Source organism: Xiphophorus couchianus, chromosome 22, assembly GCF_001444195.1.
Source record: "Xiphophorus couchianus chromosome 22, X_couchianus-1.0, whole genome shotgun sequence".
Lineage (NCBI taxonomy): Eukaryota > Metazoa > Chordata > Actinopteri > Cyprinodontiformes > Poeciliidae > Xiphophorus > Xiphophorus couchianus.
Window position 1 is genome coordinate 4694573 of NC_040249.1, and position 16015 is coordinate 4710587.

At 39.3% G+C, this 16015-nt stretch overlaps 1 protein-coding gene across 16 annotated transcripts in view; it reads left to right on the forward strand.

The window, feature by feature from the left end:
• Window positions 1–16015, forward strand: part of camk2g2 (calcium/calmodulin-dependent protein kinase (CaM kinase) II gamma 2) — a 54250-nt gene that overhangs the window by 14537 nt on the left and 23698 nt on the right. For all 16 annotated transcript variants that reach the window (XR_003594159.1, XR_003594160.1, XM_028007166.1 and 13 more), the window contains exons 3-6: window positions 7284–7343; window positions 10014–10068; window positions 11040–11105; window positions 13334–13406. Coding sequence is in view for 14 of the 16 variants with exons in the window: in XM_028007166.1 (XP_027862967.1) it covers window positions 7284–7343; window positions 10014–10068; window positions 11040–11105; window positions 13334–13406 (254 nt within the window). In the remaining 2 variants the exon portion in view is untranslated. The remainder of the gene's footprint in view (window positions 1–7283; window positions 7344–10013; window positions 10069–11039; window positions 11106–13333; window positions 13407–16015) is intronic.

A 16015-nucleotide genomic window follows, 5' to 3' on the forward strand; every position in this document is an offset into this window, starting at 1 on the left:
CGTCCAGTGCGAGCGACCCCTGATGTAACAAACACTGTTTTTCTGAGATTTTTGCAGCTCTTTTGGTTTCTAAAGCATTTTTGTACACATTCCATTCCTGCTGATGCAAGTTGCTGGGAGAAACCATCATGTCATGTCATGTCTTACGACGTATAGTTAGGAAACAATGTCATAGTTTTGTGAAGATTTGCATTAATGAAGTGTCGGGCGTGTTTTTGGGGATTTTTTTCTTTCTTTTTTTCAAAAAAGAAAGAAGCTGCTTTTATGAGCTTTTTTAAATGTTGTAATGTTATTCCATCATAAAAGACATACCTAGAGTGTTTTTTTCTTTTTTTAATGCATGTTTGTTCCTTAAACATGCATTCGTGGATGTCTAAACATTTGCTCTTTTACCCAACGCTCTGAATTACAGAACACCACTACCCCACCATTCCCCACTCAGCCCCTCCAGACTAGCGGCAGCAGCAATTAGAAAAGACATGGTGGAACTGCGAGCCTTGTGAGCTCATCATACAAACTACTTCTCCAAGAAACAGTTGTAAGCCACATAATGAGAAGCATTTTTGTGACGAAGTGCTGAAGACGGCGATCGTCAAAGGAGGACCTATTCAAAGGCCCTATTTCAAAGCATTAATTTGCCAGGTTTAATTTATACAGCAGGTAACAGCTAACGGCGCTGTGTACCTGGAAAATGCATACTTACACGTTACTGTTTTTCTACTTGTTTGTTTTCTCTTAAATTATTTTAATTTTCTATTTTAAAGTAATTTTGAAATTACTTTACCACAGCAACTGATAAAACTAATATTCAATAAGACTGAAGTCCTTATCAGAAAACGACATTGGTATTGTTCAGATCCTCTTTGTTCTTTATCTGCTTGGATGATTGGTTTTTGTTTCTTTGGTCAGTCTCAAAGGTCCAGTAGAGCAGAACTGAGGGCTGGCTCGCTAATTGGCTTGCTAGACGGATGATGTCACTGGTTAAGGGTAAAGAAAGCCAGGCCAGACATCGGAAAGCACCTAATACTTACTAAGGATTTATTGGCTAATATTTATATTTTCTTTGTAACAGACATTTTTCCCCCCCACATGCTCTAGCTTCCCTCCTGTGCTGCAGTGTTGTTGAACTCTGTGGCGATCATGACGGCGCTCTGACACAACAAAGCTCTCCAACGGCTATTAGTGAAGTCACTTGTCTTGGATCTAAGAAAATCTGCGCGAGAATGTGGCCTCTCCTTTCGCCAGTCTGTCACTTTCTGTGTTTGCTGATGCAGGCCGGCCCGGGTCACCGTGATCCCGGGCTGTAAGCTGGAGGAGGAGGAGGATTGGCATACTCTATTTATAGTCCCATCTGCTGACCTAAAGTCAGTGTCTGCTGCTCTTTCTTTTTTGCTTGTTTGGCTTTTGGCTCTCTGCCATTATTTACCTCATTATAAGTTCATCCTTGGTTTTATCCTGAGAATAGGAGGAAATCTCTCTGTCATTGCAACTGTGAGCAATATGATGTTCATACCCAGTCATCCTATGATGTCAGTTCTTTTATATCCCTGACTGAGAAGAATTTGATGTATGGTCATCTACGTTTACCTAGTGCCTCACAACATTATCGTTACCTAAATATCACTGCATTTTGCAAAGATGTGGATTAAAATAAATGCTAACTGACTATTTAAGCACCAGGCTCTATATTTGTGTGTACAGTATTTGATGACACTTGTTGTTTAATGTAGCATGAAGACGTTTTAGAAGGTAAAGAGGTGATAAAGTGGTCTAAAAACGACAACCAAGTTGTTTATGGAGCAATATACCAGATGTCTACCACAAGCTACTTTTTCAATAGAACCATGTGATTGAGATGAAATTAATTTTTTTCCATTAGCCGGATAGAGTCCCGATCTGGGATCTGTGTTTGCAATGGACACAAAGCAAAAAGACATTAACGTGGACGAGCACAGGACAGGAAGGAATTCCTCTGCGCTCCCCGAGTCGTTTTAGCTTTCTGCTCCATGTTCTGTCAGATCTCCTGGCTTTGTTTCTCTCAACTGGAAAGATCATCAACTTTGGGTCACTATCTGGCTGAAAGACTTGAGAAGATTACGGTCAATAAAAACAACACAACCCAATTTGATCTGGGCTTGGTTTACCAGGGGTCTCAAACTCCAGGCCTCGAGGGCCGCAGACCTACAGTTTTTAGATGTGCCACAGGTACAAAACACTGGAATGAAATGGCTTAATTACCTCCTCCTTGTGTAGATCAGTTCTCCCAGCCTTGCTAATGACCTAATTATTCTATTTTTATTCTATTCTATTATTCTATAAGTGTGGTGCAGCAGAGGCACATCTAAAAGTTGCAGGACTGCGGCCCTCGAGGACTGGAGTTTGAGACCCCTGGTTTATCCAGTCGGGCACAACGTCTTTGTTCTGTCTATCGGCTGGTCAGTCCATCTGTGGCTCTCTGGCTCGCTCCAACACAGAAGAAGTGTTTTTAACGATTCCTGCTTAGCCTTACTACAAACTTGAAGGACATATGTATTGAAATGCATTTTTAAATAAAAAAAATGTTATCAACATTTTGACATAACAGCCTCTTTGCCTTTTGCATTGGGATCTTCTCAAGAGCGCCATCGATGGAGTTAAAATATAATTTAGTTCAATGTAACATCATGACAAAGGCCTTTTGCACAACCTAGGTCAACATGGTGAAATATTAATATCTGCGCATAAATTTGTCATTTCTTGTATCCGTCTTTTTTTATTTTATTTTACACAACACTCTACCCAAGTAATACACAGAAAGTTCAATATTACCACCACTGAAGGCAACATCAGAGATTTCTTAGCCACTTTTGAAAAAACAAACAAACCAAAAAAAAAAACATTGCTCTCACTGCTGGCAGAAAGAGGTAGGACGTTGTATAAATGTGTTGATGAATGTTTAAGAACACTGCAGAAATATGTGTAAAAATATAATAAAATTGTGTTTGGTCATTATTTCTTTATTATAACAATGCTTCTTAGTATTTAATCTGACATTATTGATATTGTGTACTTTGAATTAAGCAGTAGAGTTTGTGGATTTCTGACATTAAAACTGGACAAATCCACTCTTCCAATATCAAAAAGCTCATTCTGCTTGAGATCGTTGTTTGGGTTTCATTTATTGGATAGAATGATTGAGGTTTGAAGGAATAACAAACATTGGCAACGGAGGAATGTGTAATAAGCCTGGTGGCCCGCCAGGCTTATTACACACTATGGTAAACCCTGGTTTAGATTTATTGTCATGATACCAATTAATGTTTAAAATCTACCAAAATAGTCCACAATGTCAAGATTAATTGTGCTATTTTATCCACAGTTTTCTTTCAAAGGAATTATCAATAAATATTAAGAAATCTGAAAATATGTGATCAGTTCATTGATGAACATCACACTGCTATATGTGACTGTTATCCTGAAGAAGCGTATTATATATGGGAATGTTTTTTTAAGAGGAATATTTGTTTTGTTTTCATGCAGTCGGAGCCATGCAGTCATCTAAAAAAAGAAGAAATAAATAGTTCTTAATGTCACTTTTATTGTTATTAAAATAATAGGACCGCTAAGTATCGTGATAAAACTTTAGATCCATGACTCCCATCGCTGGTTGATCAGGATATGAGCGTGAGACCTCGACGAAGCTGCAAACTGACGATCTGAATGTTTACCAGCTGGTAGTGACGGACATGATGGGGATATATCAAAACCTTGTCCACTGATACTGGAAATGAATCCAGAGCCTGAATAGTTCCTTCTAAAACGGGTTTAGTGTTTGCTCTGGGAATTGCTCATGAATTTACCTCTGCCTCACTACAGGCAGAGGTAAATTCATGTACACGAGGGAGGGGCAGAGGTCGTTTTTCAGAAAGGCGAGGCAGGCTCAGAGACGGCATCTATTCATCTACCTTGTTCTGTTTTCTGTGTGGAGCGTCTAGATGAGATAAGCGGCGGGCCGGGCGGGTAAATGAAGACCGTCATTTACCACGCCTTTGATCATTACTAAGGCCTCCTGGGCTAAATGCTGTGGACCATTTACCCCTCTGTCCATGAAAAAAGAAGACATATCTACATAGATATTGATGTTGGGTGTGAACGTGTTGGTTTGTGTTTTTAGGATTTTTCTTTAGAGGGTTCAAACTGTTTCTAGATCTAAACTTGATCTGCACCCTTTGAATGTCACTTCTGTTAGAAATGTTCTAATAAATTTTCCTTCATCTAGCTTAGGTTGTCTGCTGCTTTTATGCTGAGCTGCAGGCTCGGGCATTTTTAGTTAACTCCTAAGTGATTCTTCTGTTTTCTAATTATTCTCTGTTGGTTATTTTGATCCACAAATAGCACTTATTTGGCTTCCGTCACAGGTTGCCTCCTTTTTTTCCTCCTCCTCTCTCTCTTTCTATAGAATTGGTTCCTTTAAAGACGGTTTGTGTTCTCTAACTAAAATATTTGTCTGTAGTGTTTCTGCACAGCCAGCTGCCAGGAATGTTTGCCATCACACGCAGAATAAAGCTGTCATCTTAGGCCGGTGATAAAGAATAGTCCTATTTTTACAGGCACATCTGATTTCTAAGAATACGAGCAACCAAAATAGTCCTTTATTGGTTCTGAGAAAAGGGTTGTGAAATGTCTGCAAAGAGCTTTGATTGCTCATCCTCTGAGCACACTGGTCTAATCAAAACTTGCTTCCATGTGTGAGGTCTGAACAAAAGCGTGCGTACGGTGGCAAATAGAGCAGGTTTACGTGTGCACATCTCAGGAAGTTATGCAGCTTATCGGTCTAGCAGTTGCTTCTGGGGGTACTCTGTTGTTTCTCTTCCTGATTTTGTTTGGCTGAAACTTGCAGTTGGTTTTGGCATCCGAGTTCACAAGAAATGCATCAATGTGCTAAACACATTTAACGTCTGGTTTAGTTTTTATGTATTCAGTTACATACAAAGTCTCAAGCCTTTTGTTTTTTAACAAGTGCCAACTCAGAAAATACGTTTTGGAAGCATCTCCATACTGACACATTTTGAGTCAAAAACAGAATTTGGGATGTTTTTTTTCTTTAGTTTGTTGCTTTGTCATAACCAGTTTATTGTTACATTTTAACTCAGAAGTCTTGAGTTCCAGGTGAGAAGTGAAAACCCAGACTGAAACGTTCTCCAATGGCTGCTGGCTGGCTACATCCTGATTTTTTTGGTTTTGTTTTGTTTGTTTTTCATTTGCTTAGACGTGACTTTTAACCAAAGAAAATGTTCATTGGTTTTGATGAACTTATATACTGGAACCGAAATCTGTAACTAATTTTTATACTTGGAATTGTTTAGATTACTGTGGTAACTTTTAGAGCCTCCCGTTAATTTTAGAGATTCATTTTCATCTAAGTTGTAGGAGATTTTTAGTTACTGTTTTGTCTATGTTTTTTGCTAGAAATAAACTACATATATTTTTCAATCAATCCAGTTCGAAGTGCTTTCAAGAAAGCGAGTTCCAAGAAGCGAATGTGTCTGGATCTATAGAAAATGAGTGCAAAAATAATTCCACGTGGTTCCCATATTGTAGCTTTTACAATATGGGTTGGTCTTGGAAAGTCCTTTTCCAGAAAAATGTTGATATGTTGCAAAAGTCCAACTCTGAATGCCTTAAGAATTTTAAAGCTGGATTTTGAGTTGGAGATAATCAAATGCAATCTATGATCTAACCCTTTAGTTTTGTGAAGAATTAGAAGCTGCAAATCAAACGCCAACTTCAAGGTCATTAGGCAGCTTTGGTTCATGACAGTGTTAAGCCTGGACACAACCTTTCAACTGCACGTGTAAAAGGACAGTAGAGCGTGTATGAGGTGCAACTGACAGTAGTTTTTATTGTTCAGTAAATTTATTTTAATCGCTCTTCGAATTGCTTGTGTGCCACCTGTTTGAATGACGCCCTGGAAGATGAGCCATATGGGTAACACACGTCGCTCCCAAATGTTTCACATAATTTAAGGCCAAATAATAATTCAAGATGTGATATTTGGGGTGAAATGTTTATTTTTTTCATTTCTGTACTTTCAGGTGTTTACATGGCTGTGCATCTTCTCTGCCTCATGAGAGGAGAGAGTCCGACTCGTTCATAGCCTTCAAACACTGTAACCAGTGTGCAGAAATCAGAAGTACATGAATAATTTGATTTTGATGCAGGATAACTCACGCTGATGTGGGCATTTTTTTTATTATTATTTCTTTATTCAAATGCTGTCGAAATATTCCACAGATGTGTCAACATGATTTAAATGTGATCAAGCCAATAAATCACAGCGATACATTTAATTAGATGTTTACAGCAGAAATGTATATTTCTTTTTCTTTTTTATTTTTTTTTTTAGATTTTATACATAATGGCCCAAAAGCTTTGTGTGGGATGGGTCGGGGGGATTAGGGTTGTTCAGGCATGCGAGTTCATGTGCCGTCTGCGTTGGAGAGCAGCAGCTGCTTCCTGACAAGACGGGCATGACGAACTTGACCTCTGACGGTCGGCCAGGCCATCCATCCACTGTCTGCTTTAAAACCAATCTGTCTGCGCACATGGACTTTCTCATGTCATTAGAGTCATTAAATGGATAGTGATTAGATTAGATCAGGGCCCACCGGACCCATTTCACTAAGTTCATAAAGCGTGCGCTCGTATCGTGTGTGTTTTGAGTGACCCCTATACGTTACGTGTCGCCGTCTGTTCATGACAAAGCTGCGTCTTCTGCTTTTTTGTGCTGCGTTGGTCCTTTCATGCGAAGCCGTCTGATTTGTTTATGATGCTCAAATGACAAGTTTAATGGGAGATGTTACGAGTCGAGGACAGACGGGGAATAAATGGAACTTCAGAGACGGTTCGCTCTTGATATCTACATATTAAGAATGCTTTCAATTTAGCCTCTAACGAAACAAATAGAGGAACAAATGTTCACATATAAGCTAGTTCGTTTATTTGCGAGCAATATGGGTGAAGAAATGAGTGAAAAGTGATACGAGAGAAGACTGTTTTCAATTCATTGTACAGTGAGTGTGAGATTCTGCTGTGTTTACTTTAACTTATTGCGTTGTGCTGTTTAAGGCTGACGCATTCAGAGACTTTCCGAGAAGTGATGTTTTTTCTTTGTTGGGATTCTAGCCATCTATAACCGGAGTGAAAAAAAAAGAAAGAGTGTAACTTAATAGCTGCTGATCCTGGAACTGACTGGATCTAATTTTTTCTCTACTCTTTTTTTCTGTTTTCCTTTTTGACCACAGATCATCAGAAACTGGAGCGAGAGGCCAGGATCTGTCGAATGCTCAAACATCCAAACATAGGTAAGTCCCCTCTGACGAGCTACAGATGTGCAGCATAACGATGCTGACTGACCAATTTTCAAGATTTAAGTCAAGTTTTTTGTAGACCAACAAATTCGCAATCCTTGAAAGTTTTGGCTCAGCTCATCGTTTGAGTTTTTCTATTTGATTTGACCTTTTCTTTTGTCTCCTGTGTGTACAAGGCGAAAACAAAATTTAAAGTAATAATAAAGAACATCAGTCACTTAATTTTGCCTGTACAAATCTGAAACCGTAGAGTCTGTGTGGGAGTTTTGATCTGACATGTTTTACTGCAAAACTCTTCTGACAAAAATGTTTTAAGTTAAAATTGAGTACTTTGCAAAGATATTCATACTCTTTCAACTTTCTCCCATTTGGTTCTGCCTTTTACTTCAGTGTTAGGTCTTGAGATTCTTTTAGTAGGTCAAAATAAATCAGTGTCTGGGGTAAAACAATCTAACAGTTTTGAAGAATTTTTACAAATAAATATCTAAAAAGTGTGGTGTGCCTTTTTTTTAATTAGCTGCTTGCTGTTTTCCCTTCGTGGTTTGTGGCAAACTTCTTGAAGCTTTCTCTTTCTGATTATTTCTGTCTTTTTATTTTTGGATAAAATCAGATTTTATTTAGGGATCTTTAGGGAGTAAAGGTTGAATACATTTGTAGGCCACACTTTTTCAGATTTTTTCAACAATGTGCCACTTGGTGTTGTTTAAATAAAATCCTATAAAAAAACTTTTGTGATTGCAAAGAAACACAGGGAAAAAAGGAAAGTGTGAGGTATATGAATACTGTTAATCTTTAAAAACCCCAAACTCTTTAAACTTTTTTTTTTGCCTTTTGTAGAGGACCAACTGTAGAATGGCCGCGATTAGATCCGATCCAAATCAATGCAATAGTTCAGAACTGGACCGAGTAGGTCAAGACTGAGATTATTAGGAATCATCATTCATCATTAAAGTATTTCATTAATCTACCCCATGTCTTCACCCACCGCTAAAGAAAAGCATAGTCCGACGTGGATGTGAAAACCCTCAGTTTCTCGTTTCGCCTGGAACACCTGCGGTTGTCGTTTCACATCCCAAACAGTGCGCGGGACAACAGAGCAGAAACAAAAAGCATTGTTGAGTTCAGCTCTGGAGCTAACTGGGTGATAGTCAAACCAGCCGCTTTCCTGCTGGGTTTCTCTTTGGGATATTTGCATGCGACAGGCTGGCCAGCAGCCGCTTCCCGTTCAGATGACTCCAATAAGCTGCAGAGTTTCTAAACGGTGCTGACATCATGTGCCTTGTGTCTAAACCTTAATCTCGCTAATCTCATTACTAGCACACTTTATATCTTCCAGCGTCCTTTACGTTGCACAGCTTCGAAAACGTAGAAAGCAGGGGTCACCTGCGGAAGCGCAAAGTGCCAGGATACTCTTGTCGTCAAACCCCGGGATATGCGCTACCTATTGCCTGGGAATTGCCTCAAAAGGTCATCAGACCTTTTTCCTCTGTTGCTGTGGGAAATGCAAACAAAAGGCAGGGGTCGTTTGGAGAGAGGAAGGAAATGAGCGTTTGTTTGACATAGCATGTAGTTCTTATCATACCATGTAGCGTCGTGCAAACAAGACTTGTTAGAGGCTGGGTTTCATTGGTCTCGCTTCATCAGCTTAGAGTACATTACATTTTTAAACCAGCACAGTGCGTTGAATTAAAAGTTTTATGGACTGATAGTGAAATTTAGTTTTACTTGTAAAGCTATGACACTCTGGAAATCTCCCTTCTCACTCGTCTAGCTTCCCTAGAAATACTGAAATCTGAAACAGAACTGATGAGTTTCAGTCTGACTTGAGATTTAATGTCACTATCTTCACTTCTAAAACCAGCACAGTTCCACTGCTAAACATGTTGGGACTATTCCTAACACGATTTCAGCCCATCCCAGTTGGCCTTCCTTTAAGAACACGTTCAGTAAATCCTACATAACCACATTGTGCTTTTGGGATCCCAGTAAACTCTGCTTTTGCGTTTTTATTCTTCTGGTGCCCTTCACCTGGGTTGCTTTATTTAATCTTTTTTACTAAAAGATTTCCCAGTTGGGTGTTTTTCCAGGGCCTGGCTTTTGACAACCGCCTTCGTCTCCTCAGTCTCTGATTGTGACAAGCTTGCCATGGCAATAACAGCAACAGCCTGTTGTCGTTTCAATTGAGACTTGACTGAAGTCGTTCTCTGTCATTAAAGGCGCTTTATCCAGCTATAGACTGAACAGATTAATGCCAGAATGGGCATTGCTTATGAAGCATGAAAGGTGGATCGTCAGTATTGTGGTGTGATTTTAAACTAGCTGCACCTAAACCGTTGGCGTCACTATTGAAACTTTTTATATAGTAGAAAAGACTCCAAAGGAGATACTCTAGTCCAGATACCCAAATGTAATTTAGAGCTTAATGTCAAATTTGTGGCTGTTTTTTTTTTTTTCTCAATAAATGTTTTTAATGCCACACTGCTCCTTCTTATGTGCACAAGAAATTTCGTAGTCATAACCTCTGACCCAGCTGTCTGTCTGAAGCTTTCGGTTCATCGATGGCACATTGAGGTTTGCTTTATAGAAGCTAATTAGCGTTAGCGGTGCTTTCTGATCCAGCTAACTGGCTCTTATTTAAAGACTCTCTCTCTTTCTGCCTCTTAGTACGACTCCATGAGAGCATTGCAGAGGAAGGCTTCCATTACCTCGTCTTTGACCTGTAAGTAAACTTAACTAAAGATTAGGGTGATGGTAAAGAGGCTTTCCAGCTTCAAGATTCATCATCTAAATACTAGTAAAGCACTCAAAAAGCTGGTTAGAGATTGGGATAAAAGCTTCCTTTGCCGAAATGCTAATGAGAACTTTTCCATTGATTATCCAGAAGGATAGCAATCATTTTTGAATTTTTTTTAAAATAGCATGTAACAAATGTAATATGTTGAGAAACAAGCTGCTTGACTGGACGAGAATACTTTTAAATTTAAATCTGTTAGGGGTATGAATAATTTTGACCTTAACTACTGCATGTAATATCTTATATAACTCAGCCAGGTGTAACATTATTAATTTAAAGTGGAAGTAAATTTGAAGCGCTTTTTTCAAATTGAATAAAATAGGCTCATCAGTATTGGATTTTAGATCATTTTTAAAGCAGAATTGTTTGGTTTTATATATATATATACAGTATGTATATACATATATATGTGTGTGTGTGTGTGTGTGTATATTTCTCATTTAAAAGATTTGTGCTATTGTATTTATTGCTGTACCTCTGGAAATGTTTTTTACAGGTTCCAGACTCTCCAAACATTGGTCTTTCTGTTGCGTTTACTTGCAAAATTTTGCATAAAGAATAAGTGTGCTGCTCCTAATGTGGGCAGGCAGGTACGGATTCAGCTGCATTGATGTCGCACACGCTGCTCCGTCGAACAGACCGGGACGAATAAATTAAGCATTAGATTATATTTTAGAACACATAGAAACTTGAAAAAGCTGCCGGTAACGTGCTAAGTGGCTTCTTGAAGCACAAATCGAGCTTCACTAGACCCTCAGACGTGTCATCACAAGCGTACATCACCAGAAGACATCTTGCATGAGCCCCTTTAAAAGGCACTTTATTTAAACAGAGAAAACAAGAAGTTCGCTAATATAAACATGTCGACAAACTTATTGTTGCATCCGTGTCTGCAGCGTAACCGGAGGGGAGCTGTTTGAGGACATCGTTGCGAGAGAGTACTACAGCGAGGCGGATGCCAGGTAAATCATGACGGTTTTCTCCAAGTTGCGGATCAGATACTCCATAATAATTTTTGTATTTATTTTATTGCTTGGAAGAAATTCATGTGATGCCAGAAGAGGCATCGTGCTGACTGAAAATGTACCTCAGTGTAATGCAGAAGTGATGGATATATATATATATATATATATATATATATAAACTGTTTGTGGCTCATTTGTCACGTCTTACTTGTTGATGTTTTTTTAAGACACTGTTAAACGAATCTAAAGTTTGAAACTTTGAACTCCCCGCAGGTTTTAGTGGAGGCTTTTTTGTCAACGCAGAGAAGTTATGAAAGCACAAAATGTTCTGACGATAGAATTGGTTAATGTAGTTTGTGCTTTGGGAGAAGAAACTGCTTACGGTTTCAACTGTGCTACTAATCTGCTGGTCGAGTTTTACTTCTGACCGAGTGACTCAGACCGTTTAAATTTAATTTGATGAATAAATCGTGACAAAGTTGTTCTCCTATTTTTAGGTTTTTATCAGATGTTACAGTAGGCTTTGGTGGTATTTAGCACTTTACCTCTAAATTCTTAACTAGGTTTTAGAAATAATAACATAAACTTAAAATAACAATAATTTCAGTATAAAAATATGTGTAGACAATCAGTAATATGCAACATACAGTTATGTAGAGAAGTCCTTTTACAGGCCCCTCTGTGGTCATAATGTAGCTAGTAATCAAGATGGTCATCAAAAAGTTTGAGATTTGCTTTCATGTTTCAGTCATGATCATAACTCGTGGATATTGGTGAGGGTTGGAGTGGACATGAATTGAAAAATCAAGAATTTCACCGGCTGGTGCATTGTTCTAAGCTCTATTAGTTTATAAACTACAGACTACTCTAAACATGGGGAACCAATATGTAGTTATAGACCTTTTTCCCCCTTTTGCTCTTTCCTTTGGTTTGTTGTTTTGTTTGTATTTCTTTCTAATTCATGTAAAGCACTTTGAACTGCCTCGTTGCTGAACATGTGCTATATAAATAAAATTATCTTACCTTAAATTTGTTGTATATATCGTATTAAACTCTGAATAGATGTTTTTAAGTAGTTTTGGAAAGTTATCAAAGTGACTCCCTCCTCCGAGCATCTTAACCAAATGCTAATCATAAAAGTATCCAATTATTTGGTTGTTTCTGAATGAAAACATTCCCTTTAAGTGTGAGATTTAGTTGTTTTTTTTTGGTAGGTTGAGTTTAACACGGTGCCATCCAGCACAACCAAATAAATGGTGGTGCTTGAACATAAACAGTTTTACTCTTTATTGCAGCTTATTACAAGACAGTTTTTTTTTTTAATCCTAAAGATTCTTTCCTGCTCAGTTTAAGATTTTACTTTGAAATTCACACAGGACTGCAGGCCGTCATGTCCGAGGCAGGAACCATTTAGATCATACAACTATATTGACTCCAAATGCAAAGGTTAATGACTCGTTCCTCTCATATAAATCGTATTGTAATATCTGAGCTGGTTAAAGTTAATGTGATAATATTATTTAAATTAAACTCTAAGGGAGCAAAGCTGAAGTTATTCTCTGTAGATTAAGGCAAATGTTTGGTTTTGTGCTGGAAACACAAAGAATCAGCTGCTTTAGCTCCAACAGCTTCTGAAATCAAGTCCACATCATCTTTTATGCTGTCGTCTCACCAGACGCCCCGTTACACAGTAACTTAAATTAATGTAACACAAATTGTTGCTCTTTATTTTGTTGACTTTCAGACGTTTAACTCCAGCTGAAACGAATGTCCTCTGCTCAGCCTTTCAGCACTCGATGATTTCTTCCTGCAGCCCATTAGAGTTCGCATATATGCGTGAGAGCGCTTTCTGCTCAATATGGTTTACATGACTCGACTCATCACGGGCTATTAAGACAGAAGCCGGAGCTGAATTGATGCTCTCAGTTTGCTGAGTATGGATGTTTGTCACCAATTTGCTGCCCATGTGTCGGACTGTCTCCCCAGGGAGAGGCTGATTTGTTATTTTTCAAATCAGACCGTGCGTTATTATGAAAGCCCGAAAAGAAAGATTATTTTTATTTGTTCTTAGGATTTTCTATATACCCTTAAAATCTAGCCTGTATAGTCATTTTAAAGTTGCTTGGTGTGTGTGTGGTTTTTTTTTTTCTTTCTTTTTTTTCTTTAATATCGGTCGTCGTGGCGCCGCGGTTTGACCGGCGTGTCTTGCCTGCTGTCTCTTTCAGCCACTGCATCAATCAGATCCTGGAGAGCATCAGTCACATCCACCAGCACGATATCGTCCACAGAGACCTCAAGGTGAGCTACCAGACACTGATGAATATTAGAAGAGCTTTTATTGCATCCGGCAAAGTAAATGCCCCGCACACCCAGGGCGCGCGAGTGCGGTCGAAAGGTGCGCCGGGTGGACAGATGCATAACAGGTCTCGGCCTGCGCCGCACGGACATCACGCGGTGACGTCAAGAACAACTTCTGGGATGTGCGTCATCGCTCGCCTCAGCTGCTTTTTCTTCTCTGCTCTCCAACTCTCATGGCATCTCAGCATCTACATCCTTCTTCCTTTTTTTTCATCCCCCCCTCGACCCCACCTTCCCTCCTCTCCACCCTTTCTACTCTGTCCCCCTCCTCTCCTCCCTACTGCACTGCCGAGGAGTGACGAAAGCAGACCAGCTGCTATTAATAGCGTGTGTGTGGGGGTGTGTGTGTGTGTGTGTGTGTGTGTGTGTGTGTGTGTGTGTGTGTGTGTGTGTGTGTGTGATGACGACGGCCAGTTACTGGTTACCGCATGGAAAAACCTGCACACCTTTCGAAGCAGATTCTTCTCCCTCTCCCCCACAGCGGCAGGGGTTTTAATTTGAAAACACGACGAGGTTGATTTAAAGCCCCCAGTTTTACCTGAGACTGAAAAACCCTGATACCTGCGCCCTCTCGTTGTTTCGTCAAACTTTAGTTCAACCTCCAACTTTTAGCTTTAAATAATTCAGTTCTCTTTGAATAAGTAATTCAGCATGCTTCTGTTGCTCTTTTTGTGATGGTGTAAAAATGTGTCTTCTGAAAAGTGAGCTCAGCTAATGCAGATTTTTCTCTCTTTTTTTTTTTTTCTTTCTTTGTACGTTTGCTCATGAATACAAATATCACAAGATGGCAGAACAGAACTGATAAAAGGTGACTGTGGAGAAATGTTCTTAATACACACCTGCCTTTCCATGCATTTGTGCTGCGCCACTACTGCATTCAGTTCATTTTTAAAAGAAATTACAAGTACTTGCAAAACTAAACAAAAATAAAACAACCAAGTTCTTGTGCGGACTAAATGCCTCTATTTAGTCTAAATTAATTTTCAGGACTGTTTCTTTAAACGAGTAGGTTAAAGCACCACATAGAAAAAAAAAGTGTTTAATTTTATCATTCTTGACGTATGCATGTGTGCTTGTGTCAACTTTGCCGTAGGCAGTTTGCAACAAGTGCATATGCAGATGTAAAACTGTAACTCTGAGGTAAAATTTCAACCACGAGTGCAAATGAACACCAACATCGATCTGTAAATATTAGCTGTATGGCTGTAAGAGGCGTAGCAATGCATGCAGCTCATGAGATGTGACAATATTTGACTGACTGAGAATATTTTTGCAATATTCTTGGTAAAATCTTTTCCTGTTTTATATTCACAAATAGACTAAATGTTGGACAAACTTTATACGGTTCTAGAAATCTGGTATCAGTGCTGAATAATCCAGTCTGTTAGCCTATTGCCTTTTATGCTTGATATCTTTCAGGTGGTGCCAATGCCAAAAACAATTTTCTTACTTTTTGTGTTTTCACTAACAGACAAAAAGGTTTAATGGATGTTAAAATGCAGCATTTATCAAAAACAATCTTTTTAAATGATGATTGCATTTATTGTAAAAGCTGTCCAAATCAACAACATGAATTGCCTTTTCATCTTGATCCGATTGAACTCTGAACTTGGCCACGCCAAAGTCTGTACTTTGATTATTTTTGTGCTTCAGATGTTATTCTGGATTCTTCTGGGACCTTTCGAATGACTTGTCAGTGAGCTCTTGGAGTAATTTTGCTTTTTTCTAACTTGTAGATAAACTCACTGTGGTTTGCTGGAGTCCCAAACAGCTTTGTAAGCCTTTTCCGAAGTGATAGACGTCAGTGATTCGTTGTTCATCTAACCAACATCCTACTGATGTTTCCTTAGTCATGTAACCACATTCCTTTTCGGTAGACTCTGTGAAGAGTATTGAAAATTACTCGGGGGGGGGGCAGGGGCAGAAATACCAGTTAATGTTGTGTCAAGGCAGTACATATTCAGGTTTTTGTTGGAACAATTCTCAAAACATAAGAAAAGATTAAAAAAAAACACGGTATTTTTCCAAGAACACAGAGGAAAGTAAGCAGCTTCTGCGTTTAGAATCAGAAAAACTGAACCGGTGCGAACAAATTGAGCCGTACTGAAACGTAACCTCCTGCACACGTTTCATATTTTCTGCCTTCTTGCCATCTTGGGAGGGCCGCACACTTAGAGGAGAGGCGGCGGCGGTGTTGGGGAATTAGAGAGAAAAGAGTTGAATGCTGGTGGCAGGCGGGGTTGCCATGGTAACAGAGGGGGTGAGGTCACCAGGCTGCTGCAGCGCCGGTGTAGGGACTCATTATGCCACCTCCCATCTATCTATCTCTGCATGTCTGGTTCTGTTGCTTCAGAAAAGCTCTCTGGTTCCTCCGCTCCCCACTTTTCTTTATTTCCTATTGTCGGATCAGGGCCTCGTGGGCTTGATGGGCGGGCGGTGGAGGAGGCCGTAGGAAAAATGAAGGATGTGCGGCTAGATGACGAGGGCTGACACGTGAAAAGAAGCAGACCGAGGAGAGTTGGTGCTGCCGTACAAGCGTAGCAGATACT